We start from the raw sequence: 24,319 nt of genomic DNA on the forward strand, positions 1-24,319 counted from the left end.
GGGAAGTTTCTCTCTCTCCCCCCCTCCCAACTTGGATCACTTTAAAAGATGATGAGGCAAATTCGTGGGGGAGGAGAGAGCTCCTTACCTTTCCTGCCCCGCCCTGGCCACAGTGATCCACGCGATGGTCACTTCCAGGCTTGACTACTGCAATTCGCTCTACACGGGGCTGCCCTTGAAGCTGTTCCAGAAACTCCAGCGGGTGCAGAATGCTGCAGTGAGGCTCCTCACGGGGTCCCTACCATGGGAGCATATTCACCCAGTGCTTTACCGGTTGCACTGGCTCCTGGTGGAGTATTGGGTCAGGTTCAAGGTGCTGGTCTTGACCTTTAAAGCCCTTTGTGGCCTAGGACCCTCGTATTTATGGGACCGCCTCTCCTGGTCTGCCCCTTCATGGACCTTAAGGTCCATGAATAATCATAGTTTAGTGGTCCTGGCCCCTTAGGAAGTGAGACTATCCTCCACCAGGGCCAGGGCCTTCTCAGTGATGGCTCCAACCTGGTGGAATGCTCTGTCCCATGAGACCAGGGCCCTGCAGGATTTAACTTCCTTTCGCGGGGCCTGTAAGACAGAGCTATTCCACCTGGCTTTCAGCTTGAACTTAGCCTGATCTTTTATTCCCCTTCCTTCCCTCCCTCTCCCATTTTTATGAAGATTACCTACTCTGAGACTCACAGCTAATTCTCCCCTGGTCTCCACACTGGCCCAAATAGGACTAATTTAGCCAGCTAGCCCTGGGGATCATCTAATGTTTATTGGATGGATTCCCCCCCCCCTAAATTGATTTTTGAATTCTGAATTTATTGTTATTCACGTTTTATACTGTATTTTATGCTGTTTTTGTTGCATCAATTAAGTGTTTTAAATTTGCTGTTAGCTGCCCTGAGCCTGGTTTTCTGAACCAGGAAGGGCGGGGTATAAATAAAAATTTATTCATTATTTATTTACTGGTCTTGATGGCTGGGCTTCCACAGTTGGAGGCCGGGATGCTTCTGGGTACCAGTTGCTGCAAACGCAGGAGAGAGGGCTCTTGGGTTCACATCTGGTTGTTCGCTGGGAGAAGGCAATGCTGGACTCAAGGAGCTATTGGCCTGACCCACTAGGCTCCTCTTAACACGATTACCTGCAATTGCTGCTCAGAAGCATTTCTGGGTGGCTCCACATGAGAAAATCCCCACCAGCCAGGAGGTTGCGCTTGGATCGTAATGATGGGGAAGGATCATAGCTGTCAACGTTTCCCTTTTTTTAAGGGGAATTCCCTTATTCCGAATATGATTCCTTGCAAGAAAAGGGAAAAGTTGACAGCTATGGGAAGGATGCTAACTTGAGCAGAGGTCCTGAGCTGACCTGGGATGGAGGACCAGTAACCAGGTGAAAAGGGGTTGTGTGTGTGTGTGGAAATAAGAAGCTTTGCTCATTAATGTTGCTCCAGAGTCAACAACACCACCTTGCTATTTTGCTGCACTGCATTCTAATAGCCCTATTAAACTCCCAAAAGTCATTTTTTTTAATAAAAAGTGGCATGCAAATGAAATTGTTATATACATATAAACAAACAAGCAGACAAACAGACAAAAAAACCACTTTCTGTTCCCTTATTCAGGAGAGCAGAGCGTCAGCTGGAAGGAAGTGTGGTCTAGTGGGCAGATCCTGCTATAACGAGAACCGGAGGCACGTTTCTTTTGTTTGGTTTTAGGAGGCCTGTTTCTGAACTGCAAAGTCCCTGGGAGTGGCGGTGGGACTGGCGGAAGTGCCTTTGGCAGTGGGAGATGTTCTGCGGAGGGCGTCCACCAGGGCGGGCAAACCTGTAGGGGGGAAAGTCATGGGGGGGGGGGAGAGAAAAGAAACCCATAAGAGGAGCCTTGTAGCTGGACCAATGAGCTTCTGAACAGCTTGAACAGCTCTTGCTGGAAGTCACAGGAGGCGAGAAGAGGGGGTCAACCAAGACGTCCCCATTGTAAAGCCCCCAAGCTGGACATGCGCACAGCCTCCTCCCAGTTAGAGCTTTTCAAGCTGGAATAAGGAGGTTTGAGGGCCCCTCTTGGCTGTTTTCTTTTTAGCTTCTTGTGGGTGTGCCCTGCAATATAGAAGCTCTGTTAGAATTCCTGCTCCGTCATTGCAGTCATGGGATTGTTGTCTATCCCATGACGGTGTATGTTTTGACTCCACAGAGTGGGAAGTGACGGAGACAGGATGTTTGTGTCACTGTGTTCCTTGAAGTGGGACTATTGTCCTTTGTTCTTTTTCTCTTTGCTGTCAGATGCTAGAGAGAGAGAGAGCCATGTTGCAGTGCTCCATGTGTGTTTATATGTAAATAAAATAAAAGGTAAACGGACCCCTGACCATTAGGTCCAGTTGTTGCCGACTCTGGGGTTGCGGCACTCATCTCACTTTATTGGCTGAGGGAGCTGGCGTACAGCTTCCGGGTCATGTGACCAGCATAACTAAGCCACTTCTGGCGAACCAGAGCAGCGCACAGAAACGCCATTTACCTTCCCGCCGGAGCGGTACCTAGTTATCTACTTGCACTTTGACGTGCTTTCAAAGTGCTAGGTTGGCAGGAGCAGGGACTGAGCAACAGGAGCTCACCCCGTCACGGGGATTCGAACCACCGACCTTCTGATCGGCAAGTCCTAGGCTCTGTGGTTTAACCCACAGCTCCACCCGCATCCCTGTAAATAAAGTAGATTAGCCAAAATGCTAAGTTGCTGAGGTCTGTTACGCAAGCTGCAAAGACTCTGCAGATCCCTAAGTGTGCCGGTGTCTGTTGGCATCGGTTGCTGTGATGTTCGGGCAGAAGAAAGCTTATGAAGCTCCTGAACAATCGACCAGGAGGGAGGGAACATGCCAGTCGGGTATGTGTTTCTGCCAGGGTCCTACTCAAGAGGAGGATGAGCTCCTGACCAGGCCATCTGTCATGGATGCTTTAGCTGAGATTCCCGCATCGCAGGGGGTTGGACTAGATGACCCTTGGGGTCCCCTCCATCTCTACACTTCTATGATTCTATGAATCCTCACCCCTTGCGATGCCCTATGCGCTAAAGCACCCTTTGCCCACCTGGAGAGTGCCAGGGTTGCAAAGGCTGCCCTACAGGTACGCGTAATATTTGCTACAACCATTCGCCCAAGCGCTTCCTGCATTCCTCACACCAGGAAGAGGCGAAATGATAAAGGTTTATAAAATGATGCCTGGCGTGGACATTGTTGTAGGCGCCATCTATGCAGGGCCATGGGGGCCCAGGCACCCACAAATTTTCAATGAAGGGGCTGGGCGGCCCCCCAAGTTCTACGAGGCAGTGTGCACCCTCTGGAACGGGGGCAAGGCAGCGCACCTGGTCATTGTCATGCACTTTGCAACTCCCTGCTTCTTGACATCACGCCTAGGCCTGATATCAATACCCAGCTCCCCCAACTGTTCCTTGGTTTCTGTTTTTGGGGGACAGGAGGAGGGCTGGTGTGGAGGACTCCCATGTCCTGAATGGGGTCACTGTGCCCCAGAAGGACCAGGTGTGCAGCCTGGGAGTCATTTTGGACTCACAGCTGTCCATGGAGGCGCAGGTCAATTCTGTGTCCAGGGCAGCTCTCTACCAGCTCCATCTGGTATGCAGGATGAGACCCTACCTGCCCGCAGACTGTCTCACCAGAGTGGTACATGCTCTGGTTATCTCCCGCTTGGACTACTGCAATGTGCTCTACGTGGAGCAACCTTTGAAGGTGACCCGGAAACTGCAATTAATTCAGAATGCGGCAGCTAGACTGGTGACTGGGAGTGGCCGCCAAGGCCACATAACTTGAAACACCTACATTGGCTCCCAGTACATTTCCGAGCACAATTCAAAGTGTTGGTCCTGACCTTTAAAGCCCTAAACGGCCTCGGTCCAGTATACCTGAAGGAGCGTCTCCACCCCCATCGTTCTACCCGGACACTGAGGTCCAGCGCTGAGGGCCTTCTGGTGGTTCCCTCTCTGTGAGAAGCCAAGTTACAGGGAACCAGGTAGAGGGCCTTCTCGGTAGTGGCACCCACCCTGTGTCACGCCTTCCCACCAGATGTCTAAGAGAACAACAACTACCAGACTTTTAGAAGACATCTGAAGGCAGCCCTGTTTAGGGAAGCTTTTAATGTTTGATGCATTACTGTATTTTAATATTTTCTTGGAAAGCTGCCCAGAGTGGCTGGGGAAGCCCAGCCAGATGGGCGGGGTATACCGGTAAATAATAATAAATTATTATTATTATTATTATTATTATTATTATTATTATTATTATTATTATTGGCTTCTAGATCCTTGATCATCTTGGTCACCCTCCCCTTCATGCTCCCCAGCTTGTCAATAGCATTCTGAATTGGGCCGGAGGTGGATATGGGGCAGTGTGACCGTCTCACTCGTAATGGGCTCTGATCTGAGAGGGGGCTCTTGGGGGGGGGCTGCAACAATGATGTAAAGTGGAAGGCAAGAGGCAGCAGTGGTGGTGGAGGGGCTGAATTTTGGTGTCACAAACGGTGCCTCTGAAATCCAAAAGCCCCAAATCCGCCACTGACTGCACCCAGCACTCCAGGTGTGGTCTGACCAAGACAGACTAGAGTGATGCGATGACTTCCCTTGATCTGGACACTAGACTTCTGTGGATGCAGCCTAGAATCGCATTAGCTTTTTTTGCCGCCGCATCACGCTGTTGGCTCATTTGAAGGAGGCGGGGAAGAAACCGATACACAGAATAATTTCCAACCCCCTGGAAGCTGCCTATCTGTTGGAAGCCGCCCAGAGTGGCTGGGGCAATCCAGGGTTAATAATAATAATAATAATAATAATAATAGGCTGCAGCCAAGGAACAGGCCCTGCAAGTCCGCTTTAATCTTACCCACGTCTGCTAACCTCTGGTGTTGCTCAGACGGTTCACTCCGATCCGGTCAAGGGGGATTCCAAACCGTCTCTTTGGAATTTCCACAACTTTCCTGCGGAATGAGATGCAATTAACTGGGATATCCCAATGCCCCTTTGTTGCATAAGCTCCATCCTAACCGCCCCCCCCAAGTGGTGCCCTCCAGCCCCAGCCAAAACAGTCAGGGGCTGAGACGACTCTTCTGCGAGGAAGTTCTGTGTGCAGATGCTTATAAAATTATTCATGGCTTGGGGGAAGAGAATAGAGGGTGGTTTTCTCCCTCATGGTACCATAACCAGTGAACACCCAGCGAAGCTGAACGTTGGAAGGTTTAGGGCAGAGAAAAGAAAGCCCTTCTTTACTCAGAGCATAGCTGAACCCTGGAACTCACTTCCGCAGGAAGCAATGATGGCCAGGAACCTAGATATCCCTCCCAGCCATGAATTTGTTCTTTTCAAACTCCTAGCCAGCCTGGTTCTTCTCTGCCTCTACAGCTGGAAGCAGTGATGATTCTGAATCCCAGATGGTGGAAACCACAGAAGGGGAGAGTGTTGGTCTTGTGTTCGAATCCTGCTTGCAGGTTTCTCATTTGGGGCCCTGGCTGGCCCCTGTGAGAATAGGAGGCTAGACTAGGTGGGCCGTGGGTCTGATCCACCAGCCTCTTCTTGCGGCCTTATAAATATTAGAACTAGTGCAATGAGTGCTAGGATCCAGCATGCGCAAGACCTCTGTTTCTTTTGCAGGGCCCTACAAGAACCAAAGTATCACAAAGTGTTCCAATTGGAATTGGAATGCATTTGCGACTGTCACTTTCATGGGGTTTCCACAGAGCAAAGCTCATTGGCAGAGCACTTTTGGTGGGGACGTGCTCCCTCTTGTGGCCGTCTCAAGCCACAGCAAGGCTCAATCTTCACTGTATGCTTGTGAAACATAAAGGTAAGGGGACACCTGACCATTAGGTCCAGTCGTGACCGACTCTGGGGTTGCTGCGCTCATCTTGCTTTATTGGCCAAGGAAGCTGGCGTACAGCTTCCAGGTCATGTGGCCAGCATGACTAAGCCGCTTCTGGTGAACCAGAGCAGCGCACGGAAACGCCATTTACCTTCCCACCGGAGTGGTACCTATTTATCTACTTGCACTTTGAAGTGCTTTCGAATTGCTAGGTTGGCAGGAGCAGGGACCAAGCAACTGGAGCTCACCCCGTCGCGGGGATTCAAACCACCGACCTTCTGATGGGCAAGCCCTAGGCTCTATGGTTTAACCCACAGCGCCACCTGCATCCCTTTGTGTAACATGGACCACTTAGAATCATAGAATCATAGAATCATAGAATCATAGAGTTGGAAGAGACCACAAGGGCCATCGAGTCCAACCCCCTGCCAAGCAGGAAACACCATCAGAGCACTCCTGACATATGGTTGTCAAGCCTCTGCTTAAAGACCTCCAAAGTAGGAGACTCCACCACACTCCTGGGCAGCAAATTCCACTGTCGAACAGCTCTTACTGTCAGGAAGTTCTTCCTAATGTTTAGGTGGAATCTTCTTTCTTGTAGTTTGGATCCATTGCTCCGTGTCCGCTTCTCTGGAGCAGCAGAAAACAACCTTTCTCCCTCCTCTATGTGACATCCTTTTATATATTTGAACATGGCTATCATATCACCCCTTAACCTCCTCTTCTCCAGGCTAAACATGCCTAGCTCCCTTAGCCGTTCCTCATAAGGCATCGTTTCCAGGCCTTTGACCATTTTGGTTGCCCTCCTCTGGACACTTCTAAATGCCATCTCCAACTCCTCAATAGATTCCATCAACCGGGTCTCCAAAATTTTTTACACAACACTTGGGAAGACAGGCAAACTAATGCCAGTGTACTGGAAGAAGCAAAGATCACCTGTGTCGAAGCAATGATTCTTCAACACCAACTTCATTGGCCTGGTCATGTTGTGTGGATGCCTGATGATTGTCTTCCAAAGCAACTACTCTATTCCGAACTTAAAAATGGAAAGTGTAATGCTGGTGGTCAACAAAAGAGGTTGAAAGATCTCAAGGCAAAGCTAAAAAAATGCAGTATAAACACCAACAATTGGGAAACACTGGCCTGCGAGTGCTCCAGTTGGAGAACAGCCTTTACCAAAGGCACCACGGGCTTTGAAGACGCTTGAACTCAGGATGCAAGGGAGACACGTGCTAAGAGGAAGGCACGCTTGGCAAACCCTCACCGTGATCAACTCCTACCCGGGAACCTATGTCCCCACTGTGGAAGGGCATGTGGATCCAGAATTGGCCTCCACAGTCAGTTACGGACTCACTTTTAAAACAGTGTTTAGGGAAGGCAATCTTACTCTGCTACGAGGGATCGCCAAAGAAGAACAGCAAGACTCAGTCTTGCTTATTGGGGCTGATGAGATCCGTAGTTCAAAACAGCTGGAGGGCACCAGGTTGGGGAAGGACGATGGAAAGCTTTCTGTTTCCTTTGACGAATGGCTGCCTCCATTTGTATTTTGAGTATGACACAAATTAATTTACGTAGGGTGCAGAAGTGTGCGGTGCATATTATTGCAAATTTGTTTCAGCATTGCAAGCCCCCTTCTTCTTGTCCCCTGCCTGGAAGACACGGGTCTGAGCTCCTTCCCACTAGTCCCATGCTTCCTAGGCACAGTGGCTTTGCCTTTGCCCTGCTTCTCCTCCCACCCACCAAAACCCGCTCTTTAGCGCTAAATTGGAACAAACAGCAGTCTGCAAAAAACATGATTGCCATTTGTTCCGATTCAGCACTAAACCATAGGGTTCCTGGGGGGAAGCAGCAGAGCAAATGGAGGTTTGGGTGAGTCCTTCGTTGTACACACATTCTTGCTTACAAAACTACCAGCATCCATAAGGGAGTGCAATTTAAGCATGTGCAGAGTTCTTCCTGCGCATAGAAAGCAACCTTTGGGTCTCTTCTGCAGTTCCATGACTCTGAGATCGTTCTTCCTCCCAGCTCACCTCTGCTTGGCTTTCAGGTCCAGGGAGCCAGCCGAAAGCCTATCGAGAGGGGAGCCAAACCCCGAGAAACTCCGCTTCTTTTTCGTCTCGATGACATCATTTTCGAGGGACACCAGTTCGTCGAAGAGGAGAAGCTTTGCGACCAAGTCGGCAGCTGGCTTCTCCTGGCCAGACAGAGACAGGCGACCCTCACCCAGGGGAGAGGAAGGAGCCGAAGGCTGCTGCAAAGGAGAAAAGAATGATATTCCAGCTATTATTTATGGATTGCTATAATTATCAGTCAATGACAAACCTAGACAGCATCTTAAAAAGCAGAGACATCACCTCTCCAACAAAGGTCCGTATAGTTAAAGCTCTGGTTTTCCCAGTAGTGATGTATGGAAGTGAGAGCTGGACCATAAAGAAGGCTGATCGCCGGAGAATGGATGCTTTTGAATTCTGGTGCTGGAGGAGACTCTTGAGAGTCCCATGGACTGCAAGAAGATCCAGCCTCTCCATTCTGAAGGAAATCAGCCCTGAGTGCTCACTGGAAGGACAGATCCTGAAGCTGAGGCTCCAAGACTTTGACCACCTCATGAGAAGAGAAGACTCCCTGGAAAAGACCCTGATGTTGGGAAAGATGGAGGGCACAAGGAGAAGGGGACGACAGAGGACACGATGGTGGGACAGTGTTCTTGAAGCTACCAGCATGAGTCTGACCAAACTGCGGGAGGCAGTGGAAGACAGAAGGGCCTGGTGTGCTCTGGTCCAGGGGGTCACGAAGAGGCGGACACAACTAAACGACTAAACAACAACAACATCATAAATAGAATGAAGCACCAGTGCCAGATGGACTTTCAGCAATTTATTATAAAAAGTTCCAGGATGCACTTCCTGAACTACTTAAGGACACCATGAATAGAATTTTGGTGACTGGAGTAATTCCCGGGTCATTTATTACCCTGATCCAGCGGCGTAGCGTGAGTTGTCAGCACCCGGGGCAACGCAAGTAATTTGCGCCCCCTAACCCGGGGCAAGGCAAGTAATTTGCGCCCCCCCAACCCCTAACCTGCGAGTTGCCGCTGGCGCTGCCGCACAAACAACGCTGCTTGCCCGGAGGAGGATGGAGGCAGAAGCAGCCGCCGCCTGTGGCTGGGCCGCGGGGATGGCGGCGTTGGCGGCGTTGGGGTGCAGAGGCTGCCCGTGCCCGGCCAGGCGTCGGTGGCGGCGTCGGCGCTGCTGCAGCGGCTGCTCCTCCTGCGAGCAGTGAGCGGAGCGCAGCCACAGCGACGGCGGGGGGCGCGCGCGCTAGGGCGCAAGGCTGGCGGCGGCGGCGGAGAGCCCGGCGGAGGAAGGAACTTGTCCCTTCCCTCTGGACTCGCGCCCCCCCAGATGTTGCGCCCGGTGCGGCTGGCACCCCTGGCACCCCCCACGCTACGCCACTGCCCTGATCCCTAAGCAAGATGGTGACTTAACAAAGACAAAAAAAAAAAATTACAGACCTATTTCTTTACTGAACTGTGATCATAAACTATTTGCTACGATTATAGCTAACAGACTAAAAAAGACACTGACTGAGTCAGTCCACAGAGACCAAGTCAGGTTCTCACCAGGCTGACAAATGAAGGACAATATAAGAAATGTAATTAACCTAATAATTAACCAAAGTATTTGGAAGTGAGAAATGAAAAACAGGCCGCATTTTTGATTAAGGTGTTAGAGAAAATGGACATAGGTAATTCTTTCCTGGCTAGAATTAAAGTGATCTATATTGATCAATCTGCAAATACTTTAGTAAATAAAAGGGTTGCGTGGACCTGAGCTGCATTTGGGTTTAGTTGAGTAAAGAGTTTACTTCTCTGGCATCGGAGACTTATGACTTCAGTGCTGACCTGGCAGCACCTGAGCTACTGACAACTTTCTCCTCTTCTGGGAATTTGCCTGTTCCTCTTTTAAAGCCACTTTTAACTGTCCTTGCCTCTAGCATAGAGGAAGGAGGAGGATTGATGGCAGTAAAACTCTTTTTATGGTCTTTTCAAACTGCTTTTAAGAGCATTTAAAAAGAGAGACAGAGATTTTAACTCTGACCGCTCGAGGGCGCTTTGAAATAAGAAATCCCAGCCTAGGAGAACGTCTTCAGTGCAGAAATCTGGGCTTGCCAGAAACAACTGGGCCTTTTTTGAGATCACCACTTACCTCTTGCAATGCCGCTACCTGGAAAGTTGTCCTGGATTGCCACTGGAAGAGGGTGATGGCCAAGACGAGGTACCCAGCCGCTCGCTGGCAACGCAGCATCTGCAAAAGAAAGCAGCGCCACAGTCCTTTGCCCGGTCCAGTCCCACACAGCTGGGTGCCCACTCCAAGCAGGGGGAAGCTCAAGGGGTGTATTTATTGACTCGGGTATTATCAGCTACACTTGCACAGTGTTGCAGGAATTTATGTAAAGGTTGGGGGGGGGGTTGCCCCTCCAGCAGTTGTGACTTTTGTGCTTTATTCCCCACAAAACACTTCATCTCAGTCTATTCAAAGGGCCTTTGCTGCACAATACCAAATGCAACAACTCACTGATCAATGTATGTATGTACTGGCTCACTGGGGAAACTTCAGAAATTCATATAGACAGGTGAGCTCAGCTCCTCAGCAGCCCCTCTGCCTGAGTGATAATTCCTGGCCTCCTGATACCTGAGTGCCAGACAGGTAGCCATTCCAGAAATAAGAAACCCAGATGAAGACAAAAGGGTGTGATTAACTTGGCTGGGAAACAGGGAAATGTAAAGATCTCTTTTGTTCCACTTGATGGGCGTTTGGTGGAGGGCAAGGGGAACCATGGGGCAGGGTCCAGGATGCTCAGATTCCTGCCACCAGACCTCCCCTTTCATGATGTAACCGTGATGTATTAGTGATGTAGTTTGGGGGGGGGTGTAACATGGGGGTTAGTAGCTAATAGAAGTTTCGGTTCTCTTTTGTTCGGGGCTTCCATCTTGTTCCACCTGGTGGCAGGTGGGAGTCCTGTCACGACAGTCTTCAATAAAGACCAAGCCTACTGGCTGCTGTTTTGCTCAGGTATTCCTGGCTGGTGTCCTTGTTTTTTTGTCCAAAGGAGCCCTCAGATTTCTCCGTTAACAGTGGCAACCATCGAAAGAAGAAAGTGCCATATTTTAAAACGCAAAGCCAATAAAATGGAAATTTCTCCTTTCGGGTGGAGGAAGCGGGAAATAAACTAATAATATGGTAAACCAGAAACGGTAACAGAAGAAGCAGAGATTATAACTTTAGAAAATCCAAGCTGCTCAAAATGCCTGGGTGAATAAAAATGGCCTGCAGAGTGGTGCCTATTTATCTACTTGCACTTTGAAGTGCTTTTGAACTGCTAGGTGGGCAGGAGCAGGGACCGAGCAACTGGAGCTCACCCCGTCGCAGGGATTTGAACCGCCGACCTTCTGATCGGCAAGCCCTAGACTCTGTGGTTTAACCCACAGCACCCTCTGTAAATCTAGAACCCCACTGCTGTGTTTTAAATGTCACAAAACAACCATACACACTCGGAATATATTTGTAGATGCTAAGGGTAGCCCCAAACCACCCCTGCAGTTTCTCCATCCCATTCAGGGGGTAACAAAATATGGGGAGGGAGGATCTTGGAACGTCTCGGTCATGGTGTTCTGGCAGAACTCTTTTCGATGGTTATGGCATCCTTCAAACTTTGACCAGTGAGCCTCAGCTGGCGTCCCTGTCCTCTGGCCCATCTTGCAGAGGCTGATGGAGACCAGACTCAGGTTGTTCACATGCCCACAATGGCTGCGTTCTGCCCCCACAGTTGGGGGCAGTGCTTCTGAATTTCAGTTGCTGGAGACAGGGCCGGATTGAGGTTCGATGTGGCCCTCAGCTCCTGAAGGTCATGGGGCCCTTTCTATGTCCAGCTGTCCTTTGTTCACAACAAATGGTCGCTGTTTTTTGTGTTGAATGTATGCTGTATGGTTATTTATGGACCTCATAGGTATCTAAAGCCATTTTCACATAACAAAATACGTATTTTATCAAAGTAACTGTTGAACTGAAATACAATTAAGAATAAGTAAATCCATGCAGAATGTAGGCACCCTATATATAGAAAGGAGCAAACCAGGGATATTTGAGGGAGCAGGCTAGCAGGCAGGGCCCAGGACTTAAATCATAGGAGCCTACACAACAGAAAACACTCAAAAAATGTGTTTTATCCAAGTGATTGTTGATCTGAAATACAATTAAGAAGAAGTATACCCCCCCCCGCCAAGCTATATAGCTTATACGTAAATCCGGCCCTGGCTAGAAACCAGAGGAGAGTGTTCCTCTCATGCTTGGATCCTGCTGGTGGGTTTCTCACAGCAATCTTTGTCACAGTGAGAACAGGTTCACAGAATCATGGCGCTGGAAGGGACCCCCAGGGGCCATCTAGTCCAACCCCTGGAATGCAGGAATCTCAGCTCAAGCATCCCTGACAGATGGCAGCCCGACCTCTGCTTAAAAAGCTCCAAGGAAGGAAGAGCCCACCACCTCCCGAGGAAGTCTGTTGAATGGCTCTTACCGTCAGAAAATCTTTAGTCTTAATTTCCCTTTTGGTAATGCAGTACTGGATCTGCCATGGGCCTCATCCTGCAAGCTCTTCTGATGTCCTTCTTTGCCTTCCTCTACGGCCCCTGGCGAAAGGGCAAATCTCAGCAACAGAGTATATCTGCTTTGCACTCCTGCGCCGCAGGGGGGGTTGGGCTGGATGATCTTCGGGGGTCCCTTCCAACTCTACAATTCTATGATTCTGTGAATCCCTGACAGATCTCCCAGTGAGGCTGGGAGCTCAGATAAGTGCAGGCAACACTCAGCGGGTTGGCCTGACGGTCTGACTCAGTATAAGACGGCATCTTGTGCCCTTTGAATTTTTATGCAGGTTTCTGCGCCGCCAAACTGGGAAACTGCAGCCTATCGCTGCGCAAGGAACCCACATCCTGATTATCTGCCTACGGAAGTGGGGGCGGGGGACGTAAAAATAAATGGCAAGGTTAAACACACACTTTTTTTTCTTCACGGTGAAACATCTGTGCTGCTGTTCATTCATCCCGGCGAGCTAAAAATAAGCCCCTGTACGCTAATCAAAATAAACAGAGAGGTCCTGAAGTGCAAAAAGGCATCTTGACTTCAACACAATTCAGGTAACTCTGGGAGTGGAAGAGGTGGGAAAGGTAAACGACCCAGCTCTGCTTACAGGTTGCCAGGGGTCTTCAGCCTTGCCCTGCAACTAGCTGGTTGCACACATCATCATCATCATCATCATCATCATCATCATAATATAATTTATTATTTCTAGCCTGCCCATCTGGTTGGGTTTCCCCAGCCACTCTGGGTGGCTTCCAACAAAAGATTAAAAATGCATTAAAAGATCATTAAAAGCTTCCCTAAACAGGGCTGCCTTCAGATGTAATAATAATAATAATAATAATAATAAATTGTTGAACTATGGAACTCCCTGCTTCAGGAGAGATGGCAGCAATGTTTCTGAGTAGCAACTGCTGGAAATCCTGCAAATTATTGTCAGTCTGACCTTGTAGTCTTATAGTCCGGGGTCAGCTGCACACAAGGTTCAAATCATCCACTGTTAGATCTATATCTCACCTTTTCTCCAAAAAGCACAAGGCGGCTTAGACATTCCTGCCCTTCTCTCTTTTATCCTTACAATAACCCTGTGAAGTAAGCTAGGCAAAGAGATAGTGACTGGCCAAAGTCACCCAGTGGACTTGGTGGCTCAGTGGATGATTTGAACCCTGTTCTCTCAGGTCCTAGTCTAGCCCTCTGACCACTAGGCAACACTGGTTGACAGGGACGCGGACTTAGAAAAAATATTGGGGGGGCCCGGGAAAGCTCATGAATAATAAATAAGCTCATGAATATGCAAATAGAGTGGCTCCGGCCCTAAATAGGGCAAGCCACGCCCCCCAGCCAGCCGATTGGCTGGCTGGGAGGTGTGGCCAGTCGGGATTCCCCTGTTCTCGCGGGATTTCCGGCAGTGCCTTGGCAGCCGGGGCTCTCCGATTAGGGCGCGCGGCTGGCTGGCTGGCGAAGGAGCAGGTGCGGAGGAGGCGGGGGACGGCGGCGGCGCTCTACTGGAAGGGCGCCCGCCCGAGATTATTGGGGGGGCTGAGCCCCCCCAAAATTTTTTTTGAGGGGGCTCGAGCCCCCTCAAGCCCCATGGAGTCGGCGCCTATGCTGGTTGACCAAAGGGTACTCTATGCAGGTCCAGGTGTGCTAAACTGACACACAGTCCCATCCGGTATCTAGGACTTCCCCACTGAAATCAGCTCTCCGACAGCACTAGACTTCTAGAATTAGGAGGGCTGCTTTTGCCAGGTTGCCCCAGAAGTGGGCAGCAAGTCTTCTTTCCTTGACATCATTATTATGGGATGGTTCATCCTCATTTTGAGAACAAAGCTGATCCAAAATGAATGAGGGAACATCACATTGTTACAGGAACGCGTCATGCTTTGAAAGGCTTTAAAGCAGAGGTTGGGTGGCCATCTGACGGGGTCTTTTAGCTGAGATTCCCGCATCGCAGGGGCTTGGACTAGAAGACCCTTGGCTTCCCTTAATTTGCTTTAATTAATTTTATAATGAATGTTTTAGAATGTTGAACTATTTTGATTGTTGTTAGCCGCCCTGAGCCCAGCTTCGGCTGGGGAGGGCAGGATATAAATAAAATTTATTATTATTATTATTATTATTATTATTATTATTATTATTATTATTCCCCTTCCAACTTGATGGTTTTATGATTCTATGAAATAATTGACACGGAAGTTGGAGCAAGCTTGTATTCTGCTGCTCCACAGGGGAAGGCCCCAACCATTGCATTTCAATGACAACCAAGGAAAGTAGAATCATAGAATCATAGAATCATAGAGTTGGAAGAGACCACAAGGGCCATCGAGTCCAACCCCCTGCCAAGCAGGAAACACCATCAGAGCACTCCTGACATATGGTTGTCAAGCCTCTGCTTAAAGACCTCCAAAGTAGGAGACTCCACCACACTCCTTGGCAGCAAATTCCACTGTCAAACAGCTCTTACTGTCAGGAAGTTCTTCCTAATGTTTAGGTGGAATCTTCTTTCTTGTAGTTTGGATCCATTGCTCCGTGTCCGCTTCTCTGGAGCAGCAGAAAACAACCTTTCTCCCTCCTCTATGTGACATCCTTTTATATATTTGAACATGGCTATCATATCACCCCTTAACCTCCTCTTCTCCAGGCTAAACATGCCCAGCTCCCTTAGCCGTTCCTCATAAGGCATCGTTCCCAGGCCTTTGACCATTTTGGTTGCCCTCCTCTGGACACGTTCCAGTTTGTCAGTGTCCTTCTTGAACTGTGGTGCCCAGAACTGGACACAGTACTCCAGGTGAGGTCTGACCAGAGCAGAATACAGTGGCACTATTACTTCCCTTGATCTAGATGCTATACTCCTATTGATGCAGCCCAGAATTGCATTGGCTTTTTTAGCTGCCGCGTCACACTGTTGCTGTAGAATTTGCTTTCTGAAAATAAAAGACATCTGACATTGGAACAGGCTCCCTCTGAAAGTGATGGACTCTCCTTCCTTGGAAGTTTTTGAACAGAGGTTGGGTGGCCATCTGTCATGGATGCTTTAGCTGTGATTCCTGCCTTGCAGGGGGTTGGACTGGATGACCCTCGGGGTCCCTTCCAGCCCAATGGTTCTATGATTCTAAAACCAACCTGGGCCCATTCAATCACCACAAGCTGAAGCTACACCTCTCTCCTCTTCAGAATAAGAACCAGGGGGAAGCCAACCTGGGATTCTTCTTCTTTGGCCAGGTGTAAAAGAGAAGCTGCAGAGAGATTCCTTCCTCCTTTCCTTCTATTAGGAAAAGCGCTCACACTGGGCTCACATTACAGCCGTACCTTGGTTTTCGAACAGCTCAGTTCTCGGACGTTTTGGCTCCCGAATGCCGCAAACCCGGAAGTGAGTGTTCCAGTTTGAAAACTATTTTTGGAAGCCGAGCGTCTGGCGGGGCTTCCATGGCCTCTGATTGGCTGCAGGAGCTTCCTGCAGCCAATGGGAAGTCGCGCTTTGGTTTTCAAACGTTTTGGAAGTCAAATGGACTTCTGGAACTGATTCCGTTTGACTTCCGTGGTACCACTGTACTGCTTTATAGTGCTGTGAAGTTGTTTTCCTTGGTATTATTTTAATTATGATTCATTGCCTTTACATCCTACACTTTCCCCCAAGAAAATCCAGGGTGTACTTGGTTAGAGTGTTGGACTAGGACTAAGGGGACCCGGGTTCAAATCTCTTCTTGGCCCTGAAGCTCATTGGGTGTCCTTGGGCCAGTCACTGCCTCTCAGCCTCAGTTTCCTCACAGGGTTTTTGGGTAGGATAAACGAGGAAGGGGAGAACTGTTAAGCCACCTTGAGCTGCTTGGAGAAATTAACAGGATACAAATGTAATAATCATAATCATAATCACAATTCACATCTGCTTCATGGGCATGTAATGAACTTAGAATTGAACTATCAGCCCCCACTGAATTTCCATCCACTTTATTGAACTCGAGGGTTGGTAGGTGTTAATGACAGGAACTCTGAGATGGCAAGAATTTCAGCATTTTGGTAACTTCTGAAAATCCTTGTTTATCTCAAAAAAAGGAGTTGGCTGGTTGCTGTAGCAAAAGCCAACAGAGAAGGAAAAATAACCGCTATGTTGACGTGAAAAGGGCAATTTTGCTCTTATATCCCGGGAGAAAGATGAGCCACAAGTAGTTTGCTATTTTATTTTTTTTAAAAAAATAACGCTTTGATCCTGAGGGCTTACGAGAAAAGACATCTTGCAGAACGCAAGCGGCTGATGCCGCCAGATAATGGGCACCATCAATCATTTACTTAAACCCTGTGTCAGGATGTCCGAGACTTGAGAAAACACACTTCCTTTCGTTAACACTGGAAATGAGCCAAAACAACCTGAGGTGGTTGTTTTTCTTAGAAGCTGTGACTTTTGGGCAATTTTCCAGCAGCTCTGGGGAAAAAAAGTTCCCTTTCTTTTTTTTTTGTTAGAATCACCTTTGCTTGTCCTTGGCGATATCGCTGTGTGGCCAACCCTAACTGGCCAGGCTGTGCAGTGAATCCTGACTGGTTGGGATCATTCAGGTGGTTAACCCAGAAAGGAATAAGATGGGAATGAAATGATAGGAACATAAGAAAAGCCTGCTTGGATCAGGCCAATGGCCCATGGAGTCCAGCGCTCTCTTCTCACAGCGGCGACCAGATTCCCCAGTGAGAAACCCAAAAGCAGGATTCGAACACAAGAGCAACGCTCTTCCTTCGCATCCCGGCTAGTAGCTGTAATAAATGAAAATCTGCCCTTATTCCCTTATGGGGGACACAAGAGCCCTTATAGAGTCCTTTGCAGGTTCTCCATCAGTCGGAGAAAATAACAGAGGCCAAGTAGAGAATACTGAGAAGCAAAGCAGCTCGTAAGCCTGATCTTAATTAAACTGTTGCAACAGGGTCCTCACTCACCACACACAGGAGGGAGGAGGACCCCCCCCCCGAAACATCATACTTACATCACAGAAAGGGCGGTCTACAACAGAAATCTGAGTGCATTGTTTACCTCCTGTCTCGCAGGTTATCTGTTAATGGTCACTTGATTGGATACCCTGGGGAGCCTGGCCAGTCTTTTGTAATGATAAATACTTAGTTCCTGAGCCAGGTGACAGGCTCACCCTATTCATACACAGACATGCCCTTAAGACAGGATTTGTAAATGACAATGGGGAGCTTTTCCATTTTCCTTCGACCTTGCAGAGAAAACATTTGGTCAGTCTGGGAGCCAAAATGGTTTCAGGGCTATTTTCCTGTGCTGCTTCAGACATGTGGGTTATATATTTATGTACGTGTTTGTTTGGTACATTTATGAACATTTATTATATACAAATATTATATTATATTTTCACTTTATAAGACGCACCAGACCATAAGACGCACCTAGTTTTAGAGGAGGGAAACAAGAAAAAAAAACAGCAAGAGGGGTCGCTGCGCAGTGAAAGCAGCAATCCCTCTTGCTGTTCTGGCTTCTGGGATAGCTGCGCAGCCTGCATTCGCTCCATAAGACGCACACACATTTCCCCTTACTTTTTAGGAGGGAAAAAGTGAGTCTTATAGAGCAAAAAATACGGTATATAAGACCTCAATTTATTTACAGTGGTGCCCCGCAAGACGAATGCCTCGCAAGACGGAAAACTCGCTAGACGAAAGAGTTTTCCGTTTTGGAGGTGCTTCGCAAAACGAATCTCCTATGGGCTTGCTTCGCAAGATGAAAATGTCTTGCGAGTTCCTGCGGGGTTTTTTTCCTTCCCCCCCTTTTCTAAGCCGCTAAGCCGCTTATCAGCTGATCCGATAAGCCGATAAGCCGCTAAAAGCCGCTAATAGCGCTAATAGCGCTATTCCGCTAATCCTTCAATGGGCTTGCTTCGCAAGACGAAAAAACTGCTAGACGAAGAGAATCACAGAACGTATTATTTTCGTCTTGCGAGGCACCACTGTATTTCATGGCCATCGATAGCCCACAGCTCCTCCATGAATTGGCCCAATCCTCTTTTAAGGGCATCCAAGTTGGTCCTCCTGCAGCAGTGAGTTCCGCAGTTTAACTATGCACTATGCGAAGAAGTCCTTTCTTTTACCTGTTCTGCGTCTTCCGACATTCAGCTTGGACGGCTGGCGGAGCCAACAGCAGCCAGAGATATCGAACAGGATCAGAAAGGGAAATATCATCGCACAAGGCTAAGTATTCAGGGGACAAAAATTCCTATTGGAACAAAAATAGCTAGGATCTACTCAAAAACCCGAATCTGGGTGTCAACACTTCAGGGCTCACACGAAGCTGTGGGCACATCTTGGCAAAAGTGCTCTGCTGAAACAGGGGTGGTGCAAGGTTATATTTGACTTGGCTTGCTTCCGTATTTATTTATACTATATTTAGCCATTGGCTCTTAACATCAAGATTAGGTCCATTAAAGTGTGGCTGTGTTTAGGAGATTGTGGTGGTTGGATCAGAGGCCAAGAGAGAGGAACAGCTGCTGCAGGGGTAAAAGGTGGCCAATACAGCAGGATTGGACCTAGAATAGTAGAACTGAAGGGTTCCCAGGGGTCATCTAGTCCAGCCCCCTGAACTGCAGGAATCCATTTGCTCCTTCTCTTCCTAGGCCACCCTCCAGTTTCAACAGCCTTATTGGGGTTCCCTTCAGACTAAAGGTACACCCAGTGAAGCTGAATGCTGCAAGGTTCAAGGCAGAGAAAAGAAAGGATTTATTCATGCGGCAGAGTTCAGCTGTGGAACTCACTCCCACAGGAGATAGCGATGGCTGAGATGGTTTTAAAAGAGAATTAGACCATTTCCAGGGCTATCGATGGCTCTGAGCCAGGGATGGCTACACTCTGCCCTTTGCCTGTGGAGGCAGAGATGCTTCTTAGTCCTGGTTTCTTGAGACCACTGGCTGGATCCTGCAGTCTCGTCTTACATTCTCAAAAGTGCTGTTTCCCAAAGCTGCCATCTACATCCCCCTTTGAGCAGAGATGACTCCTCCATTGTGCTCCAGGAACCTTTGGAATGGACTACTGCTTGGGTCAGCAAACTTTTTCAGCAGGGAGACGGTCCACCGTCCCTCAGACCTTGTGGGGGGCCGGACTATATTTTGAAAAAAATATATGAACAAATTCCTATGCCCCGCAAATAACCCAGAGATGCATTTTAAATCAAAGCACACATTCTACTCATGTAAAAACACACTGATTCCCAGACTGTCCGCGGACCAGAATAAGAAGGCGATTGGGCCAGATCTGGCCCCCAGGCCTTAGTTTGCCTACCCATGGACTACTGCAACACAGTGAGGTTGCCCTTGAAGACAGTTCAGAACCTTCAGCTGGTCTAGCCTGCTAGCCAAGGGGACTTCCTGAAGTCATATAACTCCCACTGACTGCCGGTTAATTTCTCAGACGAATTCAAGGTGCTCAAATTAGTGCTTAAATCTCTACATAGGACTACAATAGGACTAATTTAGCCAGTTAGCCCTGGTGATCATCTAATGCTTATTGGATGGATTTCCCCCCTAAACTGATTTTGGAATTCTGAATTTATTTTTATTCACGTTTAATACTGTATTTTATGCTGGTTTTTGTTGCATCAATTATGTGTTTTAAATTTGTTGTTAGCCACCCTGAGCCCAGTTTTCTGAAGTGGGAAGGGCGGGGTATAAATAAAAAATTATTATTATTATTATTACATTACTTGGGGTCCTAAATACCTGCAAGGCTGACTCCTTTCCTACAGACCAGACCAGGTGTTAAGATTAGTGAGGGAAGCCTCCCTTGGTTGGTTCTCTTACCCTTGGCAGTTCAAGGAGAAGAGATCCGATAGCCATCTTCAAATATCCGAAGGGCTGGAAGATGGAGCAAGCCTGCTTTCTGCTCCTGCTCCAGAGGGCAGGACCCGAACCGGTGGATTCAGATTGCAAGGAAGGAGATTCCAACTAAACATAGGGAGTGCTTTCTGAGAGCACAATACAGTGGAATGGACCCCTTTGGAAAACAGTGGACTCTCCTTCCTTGGAGGCTGTTAAGCAGAGGTTGGCTGGCCACTTGTCATTGATGCTTTAGCTGAGATTGCTGCACTGCAGGGGGTTGGACTAGATGACCCTCGGGGTCCCTTCCCACTCTGCAATTCTATGATTCTAAGAATAACGAGCAATGGACATGAGCAAAGACTGTCGCACGTGGGCTGAGTCTTTGTCTTGTTACTTTTATCCAGGTCTGTGTTCGAAACACCTGAGTCCAGGTGTCCATCCCTCCCTCCTGTTTTTTAGTGTGGGAACTTATTCTGAGCTAACTTTTCGAAGTCTGCTTTCTCCTCTGAAAGTTCCCTGGAGAATGAATCAAAGGGATGGGGATGACTTTATCGGCTAAGAAAATCCTCCTTTCCCTAAACGCTAAAGTCTCACTTCTTGTCCATTCTGCAAACTGAAGGACACCATTATTATTATTTTCAGTAGCACAGCAACCAAGTTGTTGAGTCAACTCGCTTCTCTGGCATGTTTCTTTAGGGATATCATGTTGCAAAGTTATTTTATTATTTATGTATTGCATTTATATGCTGCCTTCTCCCCCAAAGAGCTCCAGGTGCTCTGTGCGGTACTTCTTCCCCTGGGAGGGAAGTTAGGCTGAGAGAAGGCGATGACTGGCCCAAAGCCACTGGTGTGTTTCATGGCTGAGGTGGGAATCGAACCCTCGTCTCCAAGGTCTAACACTCTAACCACTACACCACACTGCCCACACTGCATTTTTAAAATCAGCTGAACAAAGGCATTTAATAATAATAATAAATAAAAGTAATATGATCTGCCATTCCCTGCATTCAGACACCTCTAAGAACAATGCAAACAGCCCATTCCAGACCACCATTTGACACGCTGGGATAATTTTGGTCCATGTCAGCCCCGTCTGAGAACTGCAGTGAGACACACAGCGTGCAGGTGGGGGAACCCCCTTTTCACCCTCTGCAGACTTTGCATATTCTTGCTGGTTCTGAGCAGAACTTTTCAAAAGCAGCAGTGCTAGGATGGAAGCAAAGGGTTATAAGAAAAGCAAGACACACAGAGAGAGATGGCCTCTGCTCACTCACCTTGACTGGAGGAGGCTTGGAAGATCAGTCCTTCAAATCTTCCAAATAAACCCCTGGTCCTTCCAAGCTGGTTTCTCTTCACTTATCTCTGATGTTCACTTTTCTCTCGGAGTTTTTATAGTCTCTGAAGGCGCTCCTGCACTCCAATCCCTGCCTCTGCTCACTCTTACATCATTTCTCAAGATTTTCCACTGCTCCTCGTCTCGAATCTCTCTCTCTTTCGGTCTCCCTCCCCTCTCCACATGCTCATTTCTCCTGTTTTATTTATTGCTCCGATCAGGGCAATTAGATTATCGAGAAATGAGACCTGGGTGGGCTGGATCAGATTGGGGGTGTATGTGCGTTTCTACCTCTTCCCGACAAAGCCCAGCTGGACGCCTCTTCTGGGAATCTTGCAAGTTGGGTGAGGGCCACAAAAATTATCTTCCTTGTAATCCGGGTAGAAAAAAAAGGCTTAAATCCCAAGAGAAAAAAGCAAGTGTTCTGAGCCCAGAGCTTTTGCAGGACAGAAGTTTATCAGATGGTGCGCTGCATGGAGAAAGGGGATAGGGTAATATTTTCCTTGTTCTCCCCTAACGCAGGGACTTGTGGATTATTCAATGAAGCGGAAGGTCAGAAGATTTGGGGCAGGTAAAAGAAAAGACTTTTTCATGAGGTGCATAATTAAACTTTGGAACTCCCTCCTAAAGGAGACAGGGTTGGTCCCAGTGCCAGATTTACATATAAGCTAAACAAGCTCTAGTTTAGGGCCCCACTCTCTTGGGGGTCCCCCCCAAAAAATAAAGGGAAAAAAACCCTGGATGTACATTTCCAAAATATAAGATAAAAACCCCCAAATAAAATAAAACCTACATACAGCAATGGTGTTTTGTGCTGTGTAGGCTCCTATGATGTCAGTCATGGGCCCCGCCTGCTAGTCTGCTCCTGAAAATATCACTGGTTTGCTCATTTCTTTATCAATTACTTTGATGAAATACATGTTTTGTTATGTGCAAATGGCTTGAGATACCTATGAGGTCCATAAATGACCATATAGCATATATTCAACACAAAAAACAGTGACAATTTGTTGTTGACAAAGGACAGCTGGACATAGAAAGGGCCCCATGACCTTCAGGAGCTGAGGGCCTCATCAAACCGAAATCCGACCCCAACCTGGATGGCTTTAAAAGAGGATGAGACAAATTTATGGAGACGGAAAGGACCATTGATGGCTCCTAGCTAGCTATGATGGCTTAGCTCTGCCTCTACATCTTGGGGCAGCGATGCTTCTGAAAACCAGCTGCTGGAAAAGCTCAGGAGGCGGAAAGGGTCTTCTGCTCCAATCCTGCTTGCAGGTTTCCCATTGAGGCAGCTTGCTGACCACTGTGAGAACAGGATTAGACAAAGCCCCCTTTGGCCTGACCCAGCAGCCAGGCTCTTATGTTCTTACAGAACCTCCAGGTTCAGTGGCACTCTATCCAGATTCCTTGGGTGGTTTGACAGCTGTGAGAACAGGATGCTGGACTTTACGGACCCCAGGCCTCATCCAGCAGGCTCTTCCCATGTTCTTACTATGGCAGATCAGAGTGAACCTTTTCAAATACAGTGGTACCTCTGGATGCAAACGGGATCCATTCCGGAGTCCCATTCGCATCCTGAGCAGAACGCAACCTGTGTTTGAGCGTGCACAGGTCGTGATTTGCCGCTTCTGCGCATGCGCGTGACGCCATTTTGAGCATCTGTGCATGCGCAAGTGGCAAAACCCGGAAGTAACCCCTTCCATTACTTCTGGGTCGCCGTGGAATGCAACCTGAAAACGCTCAACCTGAAGTGTCTTTAACCCCAGGTATGACTGTCCGTATAGTAAAAGCTCTGGTTTTCCCAGTAGTGATGTATAGAAGTGAAAGCTGGGCCATAAAGAAGGATGATCACCAAAGAATGGATGCTTTTGAATTCTGGTGCTGGAGGAGACTCTTGAGAGTCCCATGGACTGCAAGAAGATCAAACCTCTTCATTCTGAAGGAAAGCAGCCCTGAGTGCTCCCTGGAAGGACAGATCCTGAAACTGAGGCTCCAAGACTTTGGCCACCTCATGTGAAGAGAAGACTCCCTGGAAAAGACCTTGATGTTGGGAAAGATGGAGGGCACAAGGAGAAGGGGACGACAGAGGACGAGATGGTGGGGCAGTGTTCTCGAAGATGCAAGCATGAGTTTGACCGAACTGCGGGAGGCAGTGGAAGACAGGAGTGCCTGCCGTGCTTTGGTCCAGGGGGTCACGAAGAGGCGGACACGACTAAACGACTAAACAACAACAACAACATGACTGTCCCCCAGAGGCTCTGTGTCTTACTGGGGTTTCTTTTTAAAGCAGGTCTGCACTGCACCATCCCTTGAAACTTGGTTGGTCCAAAGGAAAGCAGAGCAAGACTTTTGGCACCAGCTTGGCTGCAGGAGTTGCTGGAAGGAGGCGTACAAGGCACCATCCAACCACCTTAGGGACTCCATTCCAGATTGGCATAGAATTCACTCCTTAGCCTTTTCTTCTCCCAAAGAAAACCCACAAGGCAGCAGAGGTTTAGCGCCAGAGTTTTCCTTGGTTTAAACGTTTATCCCAGCTGTGAAATAGAATAATAATAATAATAATAATAATAATAATAATAATAATAATATCTTATTACTACCCCGCCCATCTGGCTGGGCTTCCCCAGCCACTCTGGGTGGCTTCCAACAAAATATTAAAATACAGTAATGGATCAAACATTTAAAGCTTCCCTAAATAGGGCTGCTTTCAG

The 24,319-nt window shown here is 48.2% G+C and overlaps 1 protein-coding gene and 1 long non-coding RNA gene across 3 annotated transcripts in view; one reads left to right on the forward strand and one right to left on the reverse strand.

Moving 5' to 3' along the window:
- LOC309533325 overlaps nt 1–24,319 on the forward strand; it is a 428,448-nt gene that overhangs the window by 76,688 nt on the left and 327,441 nt on the right. The window lies entirely within an intron of this gene.
- Nucleotides 1,183–21,766, reverse strand: OSTN (osteocrin). 2 transcript variants are annotated; one of them, XM_082224688.1, is made up of 5 exons: nt 21,547–21,766; nt 10,038–10,136; nt 7,863–8,083; nt 4,875–4,954; nt 1,183–1,805 (listed from the first exon to the last, which is right to left on the reverse strand). In XM_082224688.1, exons 2-5 carry the CDS (start codon nt 10,134–10,136, stop codon nt 1,693–1,695), a joined length of 513 nt encoding a protein of 170 aa, XP_082080814.1. In that variant the 5' UTR covers nt 21,547–21,766; the 3' UTR covers nt 1,183–1,692. The 2 variants fall into 2 exon arrangements, with proteins under 2 accessions (XP_082080814.1, XP_082080815.1); XM_082224689.1 differs by lacking the exon at nt 21,547–21,766 and adding an exon at nt 12,406–12,708.

This window comes from Podarcis vaucheri (assembly GCF_965113315.1).
Source record: "Podarcis vaucheri genome assembly, chromosome: 5".
NCBI classification, from domain to species: Eukaryota; Metazoa; Chordata; class Lepidosauria; order Squamata; family Lacertidae; genus Podarcis; species Podarcis vaucheri.